Below are 17,851 nucleotides of genomic sequence, written 5' to 3'. Positions count from 1 at the left end.
CACATATGTGCGCCTGACTATTGTTACAGATGACTTGAAAACTTGTGAACCTACATGTTATACATTTTTTTCCTTCTCAGATTCCTTATGATGCAATTTCAAAGCAATGTGTATAGCAACGGTAATGTAATGAATGCACTGTACTGTACTGCACACACTATAACAGGAAACAGGAGATGTTAACAACATTGCCTCCCTCCTACAGTATGTTATTGATTTTTTGAGTTTTACTGCTGACATTCAAGGTATTGAATGACTTTGCTCCAAAATATATCACAGATTTCTTGTCTCTGTCTTTGTCTGTGTGTTTACTGTATTGTATTGTTGGTTAGTTCTCAGCTGGTGATTAATGGTGACTGGTCCTTTGCATTTAAAGCCCCAAGACTTTGGGACATCCAGTATAATGACATATTATTTATTAGAATAACTTATTTTCTTATTCTTTGTTTTTTCTTCTCCTCATGAAAAGTGCAATAAAAAAAGTGTAATACCATCCACCCATCTGTTATGATTAATATACTCAGAGCATTTGTGCCCATTGAAACACTGTAATACTGACATAAAACATGATAAGAAAATGACATCCTTTGTGTCAAATACGTATCAGTCAAATGTATTTTTTTATTTACATACTGGTCTGGATAAATATGAATATGGTGAATGCACCCATGCATACAGAATACCTTACAATTCCAGCCGATGCCCTTCATTATCACAGCATACAATATGCAACTATGTGCTTTGCAGGTTACAGACAGAGCATTATACCATAACACATGGACACACATATTTTGTGCACTTTAAACACAGCCTTGAACTAAACAAGGTTTCCCTCTGTATACATGATATTGAATGAAAAGTTGAAATACCAACCATTTTTAAATCCAATTAATATTCATATATGAATACACATAATGTATAAACCACACAACAAATGGGATGAAACTTTCAAGTATGTACACACAACTACATTTACAATAATACAATTTGTGAAAGCCTAAAAAGTTGTTGGTACATTTTATAACAAACTGCACTTAATATAACAAAGCACATACTGTACTATATAATAGAAAGTAACTGTTGATTTGCAGGTGTCAAAAATCATACACTGATTCTGTTTGACACATTTCAAGTATCTGAAAAACATGATTGCAGAGTGTCTGAACAATTTCAGGAGGCTTTAATAAAAGGTCAGGGTAGAAAACTTGCTAAAATTTCAAGCTTTCTTCTACCAAGCAGATCTTTGAAATACTGTGATAACAAAAGATGAGCTGTGCTGTTTCAGTCAAAACTGTGCTGTAGCAATACCAAAAACTCATATTAGACCAACAAAAGCAGGGCTAAACTGACTCTCTAGTTGGTTTTATGATGTGGGTCTTGATCAGATTTGACATAATGATCACAAATACAATTTGTCTTTATTCTTTCAATCCCTAATCCAGAAAGAAATGTATATTTCCTCTGATATTTTGCTGATCACAGCAGTCACAAAATGCACCTCTGGCCACATGTTTTAATGTCAAGCAAATAAAAAGCAATGGCTTGTGGTTAAGGATCAAAGCAAGGCAAAAGCAGACCCCTTGGTGAGGGAACGATCCTCTCTCCAGGAAGAAATGAAGTGAATGTGGGCCTCTCAGCAGTGCAGCTGGAGGGCTGCCAGGGCAGTGTTAGGTGGAGGACATTTCCATGGTAAGTAGGTACATGCAGGTTTCAGAGTAACGAGGTGATGGAGTGAGAGGGAGGCTGAGAAGACGAGGGCGTACTGCTGGGATACGCCCATGAGATTCGGTTCAATCTTTTTATTCATGGACAATCAAGAAAGAGATACCCACTGTTCTGCAGAAGCACAATTTGTTGGTTATTGTTCACAGGATGGCTGGGGGATGCGTTGGGGGTGCGGAGTGGTCAGCGGGAGCCAAGGCAGAGCGAGGGGGATTCACAACAGAGTCACTTCTCTTTGAGATGATTTTCCCTCTTGTGTTCTTTCTGCCTTTCTGTGTTCTATCAGAGTCTCCTTAGATTGTGCTCCTCTGTGCAGGAGCCTTTCCTCAGGGTGATGTCATCCACAGCCATCTCTCCGCTCCTGCCTCGCCCACGCTCCCCCTTCAGGATCACCTGGTGGATGGCAGCACAGTGCACACTGAGTTACTACCACAGAGAAACAATCATCACATGCTGCTTTATGATGAAAGAAGACGAACTGCATTTTCCACTCAAAGCATACGTCAACATTACATTTTTCAGATCCACTCTTTTGAAATGCAGACTGCTGCTTTGATTTATTTTTTATGAACAGGAATACAATGTTTTCTCCTCACTTCTGTCAAAAGATCTGTAGCAATAATCATTTAAAATTCACAGCTGCTGTATGAGGGGATTTCTTTGACATGTTTATTGCTATACTTACACTTTCCAGGCCTGTTCCCCATAATGTTATTTGGGTGTGCCTCCAGCCATTTCCACCTGTTCTTCCCCAGACTGCTGGACTGTACTGCTTTCCCTTCTTCACAAACACTTGCAGCATGCCCACATGGTGGCCTGCCAGCTTGTGCCGGAACGACAGACAAAGATCGCCGTCGTTCCAGGGCGGGGTCAGCGGAAGGACCAGCCGAGCCCCTCGTCCAGTCCTCTTATTTCCCACCTCAGGAATGGTGAGGTACCGCCCACCTGGGGAGATAAGTGAAGAGTATTATAGTTAGTCAGTTAATGGCATTAAAATACATTTAATTTATACATGAATGAAAAATTTCAGTCAACACCAAATTGTGTCATTGTAACTGAACACTGGACTTTACCCCTTAAAAAGTAATTGTAGCAATGTAGAATTTTCTGGGATTTAGGTTATGATTGTTCAATATTATTTGCCATCTCTACTTACCTACATGTATGCAATGCGTATGATTTATACATACTAATAGAGCTACAATTAACAAGTGGCTTATTTTGATATTGATTGATAATTTAGGTAATAAAATGTCAGAAATTGGTGACAAATGCTCATTACAATTTCCCAGAGACCAAGGTGACTTCTTCAAAGTGCCAATTTTGTTCCGACCACCAGTCCACAGCCCAAAGATATTAAATTTACTGTGATATAAAACAGAGAAAAGAAGCACATTCTCACAATTAAATAGCTTGAAAGAGTAAAGGTTTGAAAATGTTACTTGATAAATGTACTTGACTTGAAATTAACTGAAATAATCAGAACTGAACCAAACTAAACTCAAAATAAATTACACCATTACTTTTGTTTTACGACTAAAACAAAATGAAAAAATAATATGTTGAATTCAGTTGTAGAATTTATTGAAGTGATGCAAATAAGAGATGGTTGGAAAAAATAGCCACTTGAAATTGACTTGACTTAATTGGCCTACTTGTGTTTCTTAACCTAAAAAAAATAAAAAAGCCAGTTGCCAGCGGTAAATCTTTTTTTTTTGTTTAAAATTTTTTTTTAATTTATGTATTAGTCAGTGATACTTTTTTAAAATTTAAAGATGAAAGTGCTTCTGGGTAATGGCTGATTAATGCTGATGTATTTTGCTTATCTAGCAGATTTGTGTAGGGTTTCTTTTAACCACAGGGGGTGCAATGAGTATCTGTATGCCACAGAGGCGTTCTGCATAAGTTATGAATCCATTCAAATCTGTGCCAATGCTCTCGCAGCCATTAGTGTTTGCCAGTAGCTGTTTATCAAAAGGACTTGAAGTGACTGAACAGTAAATAGTAACATGCCTCCTAACACACTGAAGATGTGCTAAGAGTGGGTGGACCCACATATCCATAAATTAGACATTATAACATTTTCTGAACTAACATAATCACTACAGCCTATTGGTAATTGTAAATGTTATCTCTTAAGTGAAATTGGTCTTAGTCAAGGCTTGGCTCATGATTTATTGTATATGATTTTCCAGGGACCTTAAGGGTCTTGGCATATAATCTTTATTTGGACTAACTGAGCACAAACTTGCCTAAAATGAAGCCTTAGTCTGAATTTTTGTAAGCACACTAGTAACTGCGAGGCTGAGCCAACTGGCAGAGGAAGCCAGATGTAGTTAGTGTCGCTTCAACAGCGCCAGTATGCTGTACTGTTTAGTCTTCACACCCCGTCTACTGAGTCCTCTCAACATAATTCACCACGTCCTCTCCTCGTCTGAACCCTTAAGAAAAACAGTGTCGTGTTTCCATTTAATGCGAGCCACAGGTATCACTGACGGGTCGCGTAATCCACTTCTCATTTGCATCGCTTTGTATAGCAAAGCACTAATCTGCAGGAAAGACAAACTACTTCCCTCAAGTAATTTTCATCCTGACCTGTAATTGAGTAGAACAAAATGGAGCCGTTTAGATTGTGTGACTGTATGTGTGTGTGTGTGTGTGCGTTTGAAGGTGTGCAGCTATTCTAATTGCCGTTTACAGATTGTCAAATAAACACATTTCCTTATTATAAGTGCATGAATGAGAATGGTTGACTCTTGTTACTAAATTACCTGATGGATCAGGCGTCGTCTCCCAGTGCAGGTCTCCATCTTTGTCTCTGATCCAGCCACAAAGACCATCATCAAAGGAGCAGCTCAGATACCCCGACTCTGAACATAATAAAACACACTTTTCAGAGAACTGAATGACACACAGTCTGCTCTCTGTTATGCTTCACCTGCTGTGTGCCTCTAACTTTACTGGGAGCAAGAGGAGTGTTAAAGGTCCTTCTAATAAACATGACGATACAATGAAAAGTGTAAACATTTGTTGTTGATGATGCATTGGGGAAAATCAAGTGAAAATGGACCTATATAAATCAAAAGTACAAATGCTTTCATCCAAAATAATCACAAATATGTAGACATATATCCTATTGCATACATAATGTACAACATAATAAAATACATAATGGTTACAAAGAGTCATAATATTCAATGATGATTTCTTTTGTAATGATGATCCCTAGACAACATTACAGAAAATGTAGGCAAAATAACTGCTGTATTATCCATGCAATGCTGTACAAATTGGTTCTGACATAAGAATGACATCCATCATTTTGTCTCTGAAACAGGGCTTATAAAAAACCCTTTGCATTTCATTTTCTGAGCCAATGAAAATGCCTTCTCTCTTGACACTGCATGGCAAATGATTCACTGTGAACCAAAATAAACACATATCTAAATCATTAGGCAATTTGATATGCATACCATTGACATCAATAAATCACCTCTACCCAATATGACAGATAAAATGCTGCCTCTTCAGAAAAGCAATTTTCTTAGTGTTGTTGTAGGAACTCTACAGTGAGGACAATGGAACTTATTAGCACAGCACTGATGTACTTCCAAACAATCAATTAATCATTCAAGCAGTCAAGCAATTAAGCAAGCATGATGTGAAAAGTGGAAAAATCTGGAAGTACGTTCTGGGCAGTGAGCCGTTATTTAAACGGATATGGCCAGATGTCATGTGTCACCTCCTGGTGAATGCCTATCAAAACACATCTGGTCACTATAAAATCTTTGCCTCAGCAACAGCACGGCAGCAGCTGATTGTCAGTTTCATTTTGCCCGTAGCAAATGTGGCTCGTCCGTCATCATTTGAGCTCTGCAGATTGCAATGAGCAAGGCTGCTGCTGACTGTCTTTGTCAAATGCGTGATGTTTACCTGGGTCATCCTTGGCTTCATCCGCCGTGTTGCCAAGCTCAATGTCAAAGTCGATCCCAAGGACGGTGTTATGGTCGTGATTCCGAGGGACTGAGAAGAGAGGTGAGAGACGCAGGTTTAGATAAAGGATTAACAAAGGTATTATATTTGTTGACTGGCATCCCTGCTTCTGGCTTTGTTTCATTACCACAAAGTGATTTCTGGACTCTATACGGATGAATCAATGTCAAGGTTTTGGAGTCAAGCACATTTAACAACACTGCTTTGAAGAATGTAGTAACCAAAAAACTTGCAGAAACACCAGAAGTCAAAAGTCAAACATGAAGAGGAAAAGGGCGATGGTTCATCTAATTGTGTAAATGATGCAGCTACACAAGCAGTCCTGAAATACCCTTTTTCCTTCTCCAATGGGGTCACACTACTCAAAATACTATAGGCCACGCTGTCTTATTAAAGGTCGACTGGCAAGTGAAGCATAGAAAACTGTCCCTTTCACTTCTACTAAGACAGCTCTTGTGTAGTACAAGATCCTTTGATCCTTTTAGAATTAAAATTGTAAATGGGAGTGTCAAAAAAATGTACAATATTTATAAACATCTTCATTTTAGTATGCAGCATAATTTACAGATGAGACAAGTCAGTGAAATTTAATAAGACAAACTATCAATAAAACTATTCCCAGCATCTCAGGCAGATTCTTGCTCCTATGCCATGAATGTGCTGTAACCTGCACATGAACTGTCAGCCCCCCAGAGTCCCCGACATGTGCCCCCACCAATCAGCCTGAGCACTGAAAGGGCCCATCCCCACACTGGGTCACAGCGCCTGGCAGACTGCCATGTAGTCCGACAGTCGTAGGAATCTGAGTGAGGAGGTCACACTCATACCAGGCTCTCCAGCAATCCCAGGCATCCAGGCTTGCTGTATGTGTGTGTCTGTGTTTGTGTGTGACTGAGCTTTTAAGGAACACACCCTCCCCACCCCCTACCCCCACCCTATAAATCTTGCATCCGGTCATTGAGCGGATATATAAAGATATAATGTGATGCCGATTAAGGGAACAGTAACTTGAGCGGTGACACTGACGTCAAGTATAAAATAGCTATGAAGATACTTATGAACATGTTTGGAGCATCAAACATTGTCCAACCATCTCAAATTCTGGGAAATAACCTGTGTAGTACAGCAAATGATATATTTGTTTTTAAAAGGTTCAAAGGTTCAACTTGTTCATCCATAAAAACATGAAAATGACAGTGCTTCCATGCTAATTAACCAATGCAGATGACTAAAGTGCAGGAAATTAATACCCTCAAAATGAAACCATGGATAAAAACTGTATACCATAATAAAACTGTCAAAAACACCAAAACAATAATGTGAAATAAAACTTCTTCTGCTGTTTTGATTATCAGGGGATCAGTTCACTCAGATGACAAAAAATGTCTAATATTTCATATAAAAATATCAAGAGATAACCAAATTCGAACTACTGCAACCCCATAATGGTGGTGAGTTTCATTTGCGCTGCTCAGAAGACTGAAGTGTAGATTTGAAAACCCCCAAAAGCTAGAAACAATGTCCTGGTTACTTAGTCCACATGCCTGAATATCAACAGTTTTAACTTGACATTTTTCTTCAGCAGAAAGTAGTTCAAATGATAACCTCTCACAACAAGGTCAGTGGATTATCACAGGCTACTGGGACACTGTTTCTGCAAAAACACTTTTTTTTTTTTCCAAAAGTGTATACTTTTAATACGACACTAAAAAGTTGTAGTTACCTCAACTGTATCCGAGTACTAGAAGTCTAAGATATCTCAAAACCTCAATACATCAAAACTATAACTCTCTGAATAGCTAGATAACACTAGGGATATGTTTGTAATTTGGGTGAATTGACCCTTTAAAAATAACAAAACGTATTTGTTCAATGACTGTGTAGAAACACTTAATACTAAAAGTTCCTCCACTGCTCAACCTTGTTATTTCACTTTTTGGCCTTATCTGCTTCATTCCATCCAAATGTTTGGGAGGTCAGTGAAGGCTCCTCAGGGGGGAATTTTCATTCTGCCAAAATGTTGAAGAAACAAAATCACAACCAATCAGCTCTCTCTTCAGTCTGTTTTAGTGTTTTTTCCTTATTTTTCATTTCTTTCCTTTTGTGGACATATTATTAAATCATCATATTTATATCATTGTTTGTGGGTGATAACATTTAATCTTCAAATGCCAACTTTTATGGAGTTTAGGAAATGCAAATGCCTTTTTAAAATAATCCAGAGGATATTGAAAGGTTTTTATTGGCCTCAGATGGTTGAACACCTTTAAAGGGAAATTTGGAAATATGTTCATTTGCTTTATTGCTGTAGACAAAGACATACTACTCTCAGGCACAAGAGTGGTATCACCTTTTTTATCAATCATGGCAAGAAAGTGAACGAGCACTTCTAACTGATCTGAACACAATAAAAGTTTGGAGGTACAAGTTTCACTTAAAAGCATGTTGATTGTACAGGTTCAAACTGAAAGATGATACATCGCCCTGGAATTAGCTCAGTGTACACACCTGCACAAGCGGCACAGATGAGGTGTTCTTCATGACACAAGGCTCTTATTCAAATGATTCCCATTTCCGTCTAATTATTTGAATGATTGCTCAGCGCCGCATCTCCTCCCTCCCTCTCTCATCTTATTCAAACCATCCTCAGAAAGCACTGATTTCTCGAACTGTTCTGCCACGGTGCAAGCTATTAGATTGATGTCTCCCTCAAGCAGTGCAGACAGGTGTTAATGTAATCTTCTCTCCTCTTTCCTTTTTCTAATTATGTGATGCCATCTGGCAAAGTGAGTAGGAACCACAGTATCCCACCTCTTATCCTGTACTTTGCTGTTGCACCTCACCAGACATTACTATGTTAAAGGAGTTTAATGTTAGGTTTTGGCAAACACTGACTTTTGCTGTGCCTACAAGTGAGAATGACACAAAAAATTATCAGAAGAGGCAGGAATTTTTCTTCTATGTTCAATTGCAATTTTTACATTCCAATAATGTTCTTTTTCTGTCACTTGTTTGAGTAGTTCCTATACTTTCCTTGTATGTTGTGAAAATCTGGAGTGAGCAAAAACTGTACAGTGACTAGGTCCATAAGATCATGTCCATAAGAAACAGTTTTAAAAAAGGTGCATGCGTTTAACAATGTGAGAAGAAAGCACCTCATGAATGCAGTGATTACCTTCTTTGTTAAACTAAAAAGAAATAATCTCAAGTAGCTCTCAATGTTATTTGAAATAAGTATTATTTGGTTTTGATTAAGACTGTCAAACTACAACAAAGACTGATGATGCAGTTTGAATATAATTGGTGTCAAAGATACGTACATGTTTGGCAGGGAGTGTGATATGACACGTGGATAAACAACAATCTGGCAAAGCTCCAGTTTGTGTTTGTTAAGTGAAGCCAAAAGCATAATTGCCTTGAGAGGAAAATATTCTTACTTTAACACTGAACACTCAGCTGCAATTAGTGAAACTAATGTTTCATCTGATGAAAATGGGCATTATTTCTTCACAGTCTGCAAAACATAATATGAGGCTGGATACAGCTTGATTTACACATTTATCATCATTAAATTCTTATCTATGAAGAAATTAGGATTAACAGCGAGCGGCGCTCTGGTACTTTGTTAACAAATCTGATACTGAATTATGTATTTAGTTAGCAACTATACATTTAATTATAAATGTACCTTTATTTACCACAAGTTTGACTTATTCCTTTGAGTTCAACAATTTTACATCATCAACAATCTACAAGCTTCTTGTCAAGTGTTAAGTGCCTAAATCTGTCATATGGTTGGCTGTTAACTGCGTACACATGTGAAACTGACAGCTGACTGCTGAGACAAGTTACACCCAAGTGTTCATGTGTTTGGATACAGAATTAATATGATAAAACACATCATCTGTCAGATTAACATCACTCCTGGTTTGCCAAAATGTGAATTAGGTCTGACACATTTCTTAATGAACACAAGGTTTCAGAATTCAGATGAAGAAATATGCAAATTTCCCCCAATTTGGTTAGTGGAAACTTGTCAAGGAACTGATGAAGATGAATGGTTTTGAGCCTTTTTAAAGCCACAGTTTGTGACCTAGAGGTAAACAAAAGGCTTAAAGCACAGAGATGTAATCCTTCTACTGCAACAACCAGGTCTTTTTTAATATGTATAGAGTATTGTACTAGCAAAGAAGAACAATTTATTATAATTTGTTTGGATGGTAAAGTTGCACTAATCAATATTTTTATATGAAAAAGGGACTGTGAAAGATGTCACTTGGTAGTATTGAAGCCACCAAGAAATGTTACTTAACTCTGCAGTATTCCCTCACAGAGTGTTTTAGCTCCTCTCAGCTCACTGTTTTGGTTTCACAGCTAGAAACTAAACTGTTTTGATTCCCTCTCACTTCTCTCATCAGCATCATTTCCAGATGCAGAAGGCAGCTGTTTTTAGTGAAAACGCTCTAAAAACCCACTGTACTCTTCCTGTCCAATACCAAACTGTAGACAGATAGTCAGTGACCAGTTGGTGACCATACTTGGAGTTGAGCACTTAGCAGCTGAAGAGGCCGACAGTGTATGTCCCTCAGGAGTTGGTTCAAACCAAAACCGAACTAAAAAGTGAGTGAACATTTGTAATACATTTTTCAGATATCCAGAAACACAACTCCAAATGAATGCTAATGTTGCTCCATATCTAGTTAATGTGTTAATAGGCAACTGTTTGCTAACAGTATGTTCATATCAATTTTATAACGTGTATGACAATATCTTTTTTAACTTGTCTTCTAAAGCATTTTTGAGTATCCTAATGGAACTTAAATTAAATGTATTATTTGCCTTATTAATGTTGCATTTATTTAAATGTGTCTAATTACATTAATAATATCTGTTTACAGGCCTAAAATTTCAATTGTGTTCACTGAAAACACAGTCACTTACTCAAAACGTATTGTTTACACTTGTGTAAAATTGTCAGCTACTGTATGTCAAATGTCAAAAACAGAATAGATTAGAAGAAAACTCTTACTGTGGACATCCCCTCTCTGTTTGGTGACCTCCTTCTGGATGGTGTTGTCCACAGGGGTGACCAGTGGTGGTGACGGGGGCCGTCTGGTGGGAGCTACTGGCCTTGGTGGGATGTAGGGCTTTCGTGTGGGTGTTGGTGGCTTCCTGGTGGGGACAAAGGGTTTCCAGGTGGGAAATGATGGCCTGCGTGGAGGTGGAGTGACCCTCTTTGGAGGCAGAGGTGCTTTGGTTGTGGTTGTGGTTGTTGTAGTTGTGGTGGCAGGTGTTGATTTGGGGATAACAGGGAAGATTCTCTTTTGTGTCACAGACGGGCGGATGGTGGTGGTGGTCCTCTTCTGATCTAAGTCGGGGATGTAGTTGTGATGATTTGGAGGAAGTTTGCCTGGTCTCGGGGGGTCAATAACCACCTTAGGAATGGCTGAAATAATAAGAGAATGCAGATGGAGCACTGAAATATGAGCACTTAAGAGTTAATGAGGCAAATAATTGCCAGCTAACTGCAATGATTAGCCTGATTTTTGCAGAGGAGGGATTTCTTTCATCTACTGAGACTTCTCTTAGCTTAACTAAATTTTAGCATCCTAAAACAAATTGGGTGTCACACATTTCTCTGAAGCAAAAGCTCACACTTACAAAACGAGTACACAAAGTTTCAAGTTCACATTCAGTCATTTTCAGGACAATTTTCAACATATTTCTCAGTGGGAGATACAGACAACAGAAACAGAGATGGCTTCACATTTCCCATCACAAAGTAGACCACAGAGACACCCCCAGGTCCAGTAAATTTCTGCTTTAGTGAAATCGATATTGATTATATATATATATATATATATATATATATATATATATATATATATATATATATATATATATATATATATATATATATATATATATATATATATATACATATATATATATGGCTTTTTATCCATTCATGTGCTCACCCTGATTAGTAATTATTTGTGTTCATAGCCAGAGGCATTAGCCACAAGCATCAGGCTAATGCTGCTGTGTGTGTGCAGAATGATCTGTGTTCTGTGCCCCGCAGTTCACCCTTGCTTTGCTGATGTCATCAAAGTAACACCTCCTTTTCCTTTGTTCCACCACACATTCTTCATGTCAGGAGCAGAGACTGGAGTTTGGGGGGGGGGGGGGGGGGGGCTTCATTAGAGTTTCATGACAGAGGAATGAGAGTGGACAAAGGCAAGTGGTTTGAACTGAGTTATTGCCTTCTCAGGTTGCAGGCGACTTTGATATGTGATACACAAATAGGATATTGCAACTCGACTCCCAGAGCACTTGTGGCTCACACCTTTTGTGCAGGCAACAGGGTGAAGTATTTGCAGCACACTACGCCAGGAGGCATCCTCTCTGCTCTATGGACTGCTACGACAGTTGTGTCTGTTAGATGATTAAATAACTGTGGAGAATAAATGACTTCTTGTCCACTGAACTGCTGTACAAAAAAAAGAAAAAAAGTGCAGACTCACAGACTAATGAACTGTGTGTCAGCAAATGGAACAAGACAAACTACCAGGAAAAGAAATATTTCACTATTGACGACAACTGCTCTTTTTGCCTGATTAAAATGGCCAGATGTCAAAAGTGGACTCAAGGCTCATTCTGGGAGCAGGGTGATTTAAGTAATGACTGACAGCCATTACAAAGAAAGGAATTTCAGTCCCAGCTCTTTACTTGCAAGGCTGATCCTCCCTCTCCCTCTTGCTTTCCTACCTTTTAAAAAACACAGACAAAGAAGAAAAAAAAAGTGAGGCCTTTTTTGAAAAAATGAATATCAGGGCCAGGGTTTTGTTCTCATCTCTTACGTTTGCAGTCATGGCCCATCCCCCTGTAGCCGTCTTTGCATTTGCACTTGTATGAGCCCGGCGTGTTGTAGCAGGTGGCGAAGTTGCCGCAGTGGCTCTGACCTAAAGAGCACTCATCCACATCTGAAAGATAATAGAATCATAACAACATTCAGCTACTGGGTGCGAACATAACAAGCATTCAGACATAAATAAAAGTGGAATAGGAAAGGCTAATTGCTTCACATCCATTTCAAGGAGTGCTCATAGTTAATATCATGCATACGGTTGGTAAAAACCATTTAAAGTGATCCGTCTCTGAATGCCAGAGCAAAATCATTATGAGAGTTTTTCAGTAAAAATCCTCGATACAGAGGTGCAAGGTCTTTGAAGCATTCTAGGAGCAACTGCCACTGAATCTTTCAACTATCACTGCTCATTGGTTGTTTTTATGTATTTACCTTTTTAAGTTTGGTCTAGAAAAAAGGAATAAATACATATTGGAGATGTGTATTTTCCATCTGCTGCTGAGACTCAAGGAAACTGTGTGGATTTGTTTAGAAAGCTAATTCAAAGTTTTAGATGACAACTATTCATAAGGATGTTGCATATTGCTGAGGTGCACTCTTGGCGCCAAGATCAGTTTTCATTTGTTTTTTAGTGATAGTTTGGTGATAGCTCATTAAATTGGAAGATTTTTTAAACTGTTTTGAGTCCCACATGTATTACTTTCTTTGCTTACAACAGAAACTACATAGCACAATAATGTAATCACACAGTTTAAATGTGATTAATTATATTATATTTTCAATGGAATTATTTGTTGATTCTATTCTTTTACTTTGTATTTACTTTCATGATTCAGCCTCAACCCACTTTTGATTCACTGATTTTGATTATAAATATGTATCTTACATCCTCATCATAAGAATACAGTAAGATCAGTTTTTACTTTTTTAAGTTGTTTTTTTAAGGTAGTTGGTACAAGTGGTGATATAAGTATACAGATCATTTACTTGCAAAATGATCCCTTCCATATTATTATTGCTAATGGTTTATAAATTATTACTAATTAATGATATTCTAGATCAAGGCAGATCAAGGCTGAGAACTACTTCATATACTGCTCACTGGTTTAATCTATAGTGAGTGAAAAGCAGAATATTTATCTCTGAAATGTAGTGAAGTCAAAGTATACTGGAAGTACTTGAAGAAATATACTTGGTTACAGTGGTTAAAAACATACATACAAACAAACGAAAGGAAACTATACTTCTTTTGAGGGTAACAATACTGCAGCACTGTTAATGTGCATTTTTACATGCAACCACATGTATTTGTTAGTTTCTTTTTTTCAACTTGCTCCCTGTGTCTGATGTAAAAACACCTGCATCACTAAAAATAACTTGGTTATTAGTCAAAACAACTATGACCTTTTGTTTGTAAAAGCCTCACTGTGGAGACCTTGTGACATTACCTATGCATTGGTATTTCCCGTTGATGTATTGCAGGTTGAACCCTTCGTGGCACTTGCAGATGTAGCTACCAAAGGTGTTGATGCATTTCCTGAACCTGGGACACACTGCTATTCCTGCCGCACACTCATCCACGTCTGCATGAGGAAGACGATACAGGTTATTACAAAGAGGAAATATTCAGGTGAACACATAATGTATTCATCTTTTTCTCACTAAAGTTCCCTTTTAGAGCTGGTCGTATACAGCATATAATGCATCCAAAATAACACAATGAAAAACTTCAAGATTAAAAAAGGCAATTTAATACAAGCTAAACAAACACATTTATTTACACCAGATGAGTTTTTCACCTTCCCTTGTTAGTATTCATTTATGAACAAAATACATTATGTATTCTGTTCTGCGTGCAGAATACAATACACACTACCTTGTTTCATTATTTAATGGCCTATTCTTAGTGTCTCTGTTGATCACCTTTGCAGGCATGTGGACATTAATATTTAGACACAGAGGGGCTTAAAGCATCTGCCTTAAAATCATTAATTTATTTGCTGCATAATGCAGCTGATGCACCCTGGTGCCACAGGGACTGTTGTTTAAAAGGACCTTAAAAACACTGAGACACCTGGACCAGCTGAGAAAGACAAGCAAGTGAAATAAGTGGGCAACGCTCTCGCATCCCTTAACAACATCAGATTTTAATCCATATTCACATTTACATATACATATTACATATACAGTGGTCTGTATAGTATATATCAGATAACAGGTGGCTTTGGCTCATGAGGTAGAGCATCCTTAGGCAAGATACTGAGCCCCAAAAGACTTTCGATTTTTGTGCCAGCACCCTGCTTGGTAGCTTTATGCCATTGGTGTGTGCTAGAATTGGTGAGGGAGGTACTTTAACATTATTAAGTACTTAAAAGCGCTTATACAAATGCACCCATTGTTTGTTTTTTTACCATTTAACATTAAACTCTGCAGTTGTGTTTTACTTGACACCTTGTCTGATACATTAGGCAATTTATATGATAGACAGTATTGAAATATGAGGTTGTATCATTCCAACTTCTGCAACGATGCAAAAAAGAAATCAATAAACGTTGTCATTAATCATTTATATGATTTAGGCTATGTTGCAGTGTCACAGTGCAAAACAAGTCAATATTTCCGTCTACTGGATAATCAAACACTCTTCTTATGGGATTCCTGGCACAAGTAAAGGGTATTATAGTTTCACAATTATTCAGTCAGGTGCGAACGTGACCATTGAAACCGATTTTGCTTAGTGTGATCATTTTTCTGGTTAATACTGGACATTAAGAGATCCCTTCCTAATGTGCTTTCAATGTAAATGATGGAGGGCAAAAAACATTCCTCCTTCCATGCAAAAATGTATTTAAAAGTTTATCTGAAGCTAATAAGAAGCTTCAGCTGTCCAAATTAGTAAAACTAAGTGAAAATATTTCAAAGTTACAATCTTTTTAGTAGCAAATTCCCTTCTTTTTCTACGATCCTTCCAGCTCATTTCAACAGGGAAACATTATCCAGGGAAACAAAAAGGACGAAATTTAGATTGAAAAGTCTGTCACTCTAGCTGCTAGATTTGACTTACTCAGACTGGTGAAGCCCCATATTAGCTTGAGATACAATTTTAAATAGATGTTTGCACAAAATGGGGACTGTGGATTTTTGTCCCCCATCACTTATATTGTAAGTGCATTAGGTGGGGATCTTTTACTGGTCATTATTAGCAGGAATAATTGTTACAGTGAGCAAGACTTATTTAAATTTCCATATGGGAACCTGGCTATTGTTTTCAGAAAGATTTGAATAAGCTTAAACAAAACATATTTTATTTCAATAAACATCAGGTCACTTTTAAGGAAAAACATTTTGGGGAATCCACAGAAACCAAATTATGAGTAATAACTCTGCATCCATGTAAAGTCTCTTGTCTGAGGCTCTGCTTACTAGAAGGAATCACTTCCATAAATATGATTAGAAACTCCCCATAAAACTTCAGCTTCCAGAGGGATGCAGAAACATTCCATTAAACTGTCGTAACACCTGTGGCAGGCAACCTTTCCTTCCCCTTCTCCATCTTTCTTTATGATTGATGTCTGTCCTGTTTTAGAAATCCGCCCCCTATTAGCCAGCCTCAGTTAAGTGGGACTATAAGGCCATGTAACAGGAACAGCCCAGTCTGGAACAGCCTGTATTTAAACCTGACACAGGTTAACTGCCTCAACCGGCCCCCTTCATCTGTTAGTTACCCATCTGAGGAGCTGTGCCAAAAAAATGATAATGAAATAAGGTGGAGGGAATAGGAGGAGGGTAGGAGTGGGCTCCCTATAATTATATTTCTTCTGTAAAAACTGAAACAGGCAAGTGGAATAAAGTCACCATTTGGTTGACAAGGACTGTTTTAACTGCATGGGTCCTTGATCAAAACAAAAAAGATGTATTGGAAAATATTTTGAATGAATATCAGCTTCACTTGACAAGAGGTTTTGTTTGAGTTTCTAAATTGCATTTTCAGTGCCAAGGTTTCTTTATTGCTCTGCCAAAACAGCTGTATTTTATTATCATTCAGAAAATGTAAAGGCTGAGGAGAACACAAAAAAGCAACACTCCCATTTGTGATGCTTTACATGAGTTTCTTCTGTAAGGGAGTGGTAACATAAGGCTCAGTTTTCAGGCCTGTGGAGATATATAAAGACTGCAACGTACCCACACAGGTTCTTCCATCCGGAGCCAGCTGCAGCCCCGGCGTCGGACATTGACATCGGACCTCTCCTTTCAACACCTCACAGCCGTACTGGCAGTTGGCCATGCCACAAGTGCGAGCGTCTAATGGAAACAGGGGAAACACAACACAACACATATTAACACATGCTGGTGCCGCAAGCAAGTACAAAGAGGGAACAGTTTATAACGCCTCCCAACCCACTACCTCCCACCCATTTTCTTTCCATGTTACACACACACACTCAGACTTAATCCTTTGTCTCCAGCCAATGTATAAGAGCCAAGCCACTCAGCTGCCTTTTGTGATATTAGCTAGGTTGACCCTGGGGTGCAGACAACATAACAGAACACACTCTGCCATTATTAGATTCCTGTGCTGTGCAGTCGCTCTGTGCTCACACCTTAGCCCATTCAATCCCTCTTCTCTCACTTTTATTCTATCCTACGCCAAAAGACTCATAATCTATCTCCACCCTATCGAAGTGCTGATGTGCAGCACCTCTATTGTGAAGCCATGTCGGGCAGATCAAGACCCTCCAAAATAATAATGGAATAGATTTTGTTCACCCTCTCTCAATAACTTCGGACCCTCAAAAAGGAAATTAAAAGTGAGACTCATGCTGCCACCGCCACTCCAGCTGCCGCAGGCACCCTGGCGTACAGTTTGATGACTGAGGCAGGCCAAGCTGATTAAATGCTACAGTGCTCTATTGATCAAAGCAGTAGCAGGGGAAAGAAGAAGGGCGGCAAGGTATTTAACACTATCATGCTATCATCACACAACTATACCTAAAACAGATTGAGATTGCCTCAAGTGGTGAGCAATTCAGACCTTAAGAATGAGGTTGGTGGTTGGATTTTTCTCAGATAAAATAAAGAACTAATTAAAATAAGGTACTGGCAGTCACACCCTCCTCAAGTGGAATAGTGAAGAGAAAAAAGTTATCAGGTGGGAAACAGAATTTACAGGGAGACATGCACAGGCATCAACTCTTATGCCACGGAATACCTTACAGCAACCAATACGAACTACACATACACTCGAGGGTCTAAAGATTGTGTTTCTTT

At 38.4% G+C, this 17,851-nt stretch overlaps 2 protein-coding genes across 3 annotated transcripts in view; both read right to left on the bottom strand.

Moving 5' to 3' along the window:
* Nucleotides 1-609: 609 nt before the first annotated feature.
* npnta (nephronectin a) overlaps nucleotides 610-17,851 on the bottom strand; it is a 47,500-nt gene continuing 30,258 nt past the window's right edge. For both annotated transcript variants that reach the window (XM_062431474.1, XM_062431482.1), the window contains 8 exons: nucleotides 16,766-16,885; nucleotides 14,032-14,166; nucleotides 12,576-12,698; nucleotides 10,745-11,161; nucleotides 5,656-5,745; nucleotides 4,494-4,592; nucleotides 2,408-2,667; nucleotides 610-2,115 (listed from right to left, as the gene is read on the bottom strand). In XM_062431474.1, coding sequence (XP_062287458.1) covers nucleotides 2,005-2,115; nucleotides 2,408-2,667; nucleotides 4,494-4,592; nucleotides 5,656-5,745; nucleotides 10,745-11,161; nucleotides 12,576-12,698; nucleotides 14,032-14,166; nucleotides 16,766-16,885 — 1,355 coding nt within the window. In that variant the 3' untranslated portion in view covers nucleotides 610-2,004. The remainder of the gene's footprint in view (nucleotides 2,116-2,407; nucleotides 2,668-4,493; nucleotides 4,593-5,655; nucleotides 5,746-10,744; nucleotides 11,162-12,575; nucleotides 12,699-14,031; nucleotides 14,167-16,765; nucleotides 16,886-17,851) is intronic.
* ndufb6 (NADH:ubiquinone oxidoreductase subunit B) overlaps nucleotides 10,346-17,851 on the bottom strand; it is a 334,342-nt gene continuing 326,836 nt past the window's right edge. Inside the window, exon 5 of the mRNA XM_062431515.1 lies at nucleotides 10,346-10,355. The gene's annotated coding sequence lies outside the window, so the exon portion shown is untranslated. The remainder of the gene's footprint in view (nucleotides 10,356-17,851) is intronic.

Source organism: Scomber scombrus, chromosome 2 (genome assembly GCF_963691925.1).
Source record: "Scomber scombrus chromosome 2, fScoSco1.1, whole genome shotgun sequence".
In the NCBI taxonomy this organism is placed as follows: domain Eukaryota; kingdom Metazoa; phylum Chordata; class Actinopteri; order Scombriformes; family Scombridae; genus Scomber; species Scomber scombrus.
This window is presented reverse-complemented; position numbering and strand designations above follow the sequence as displayed.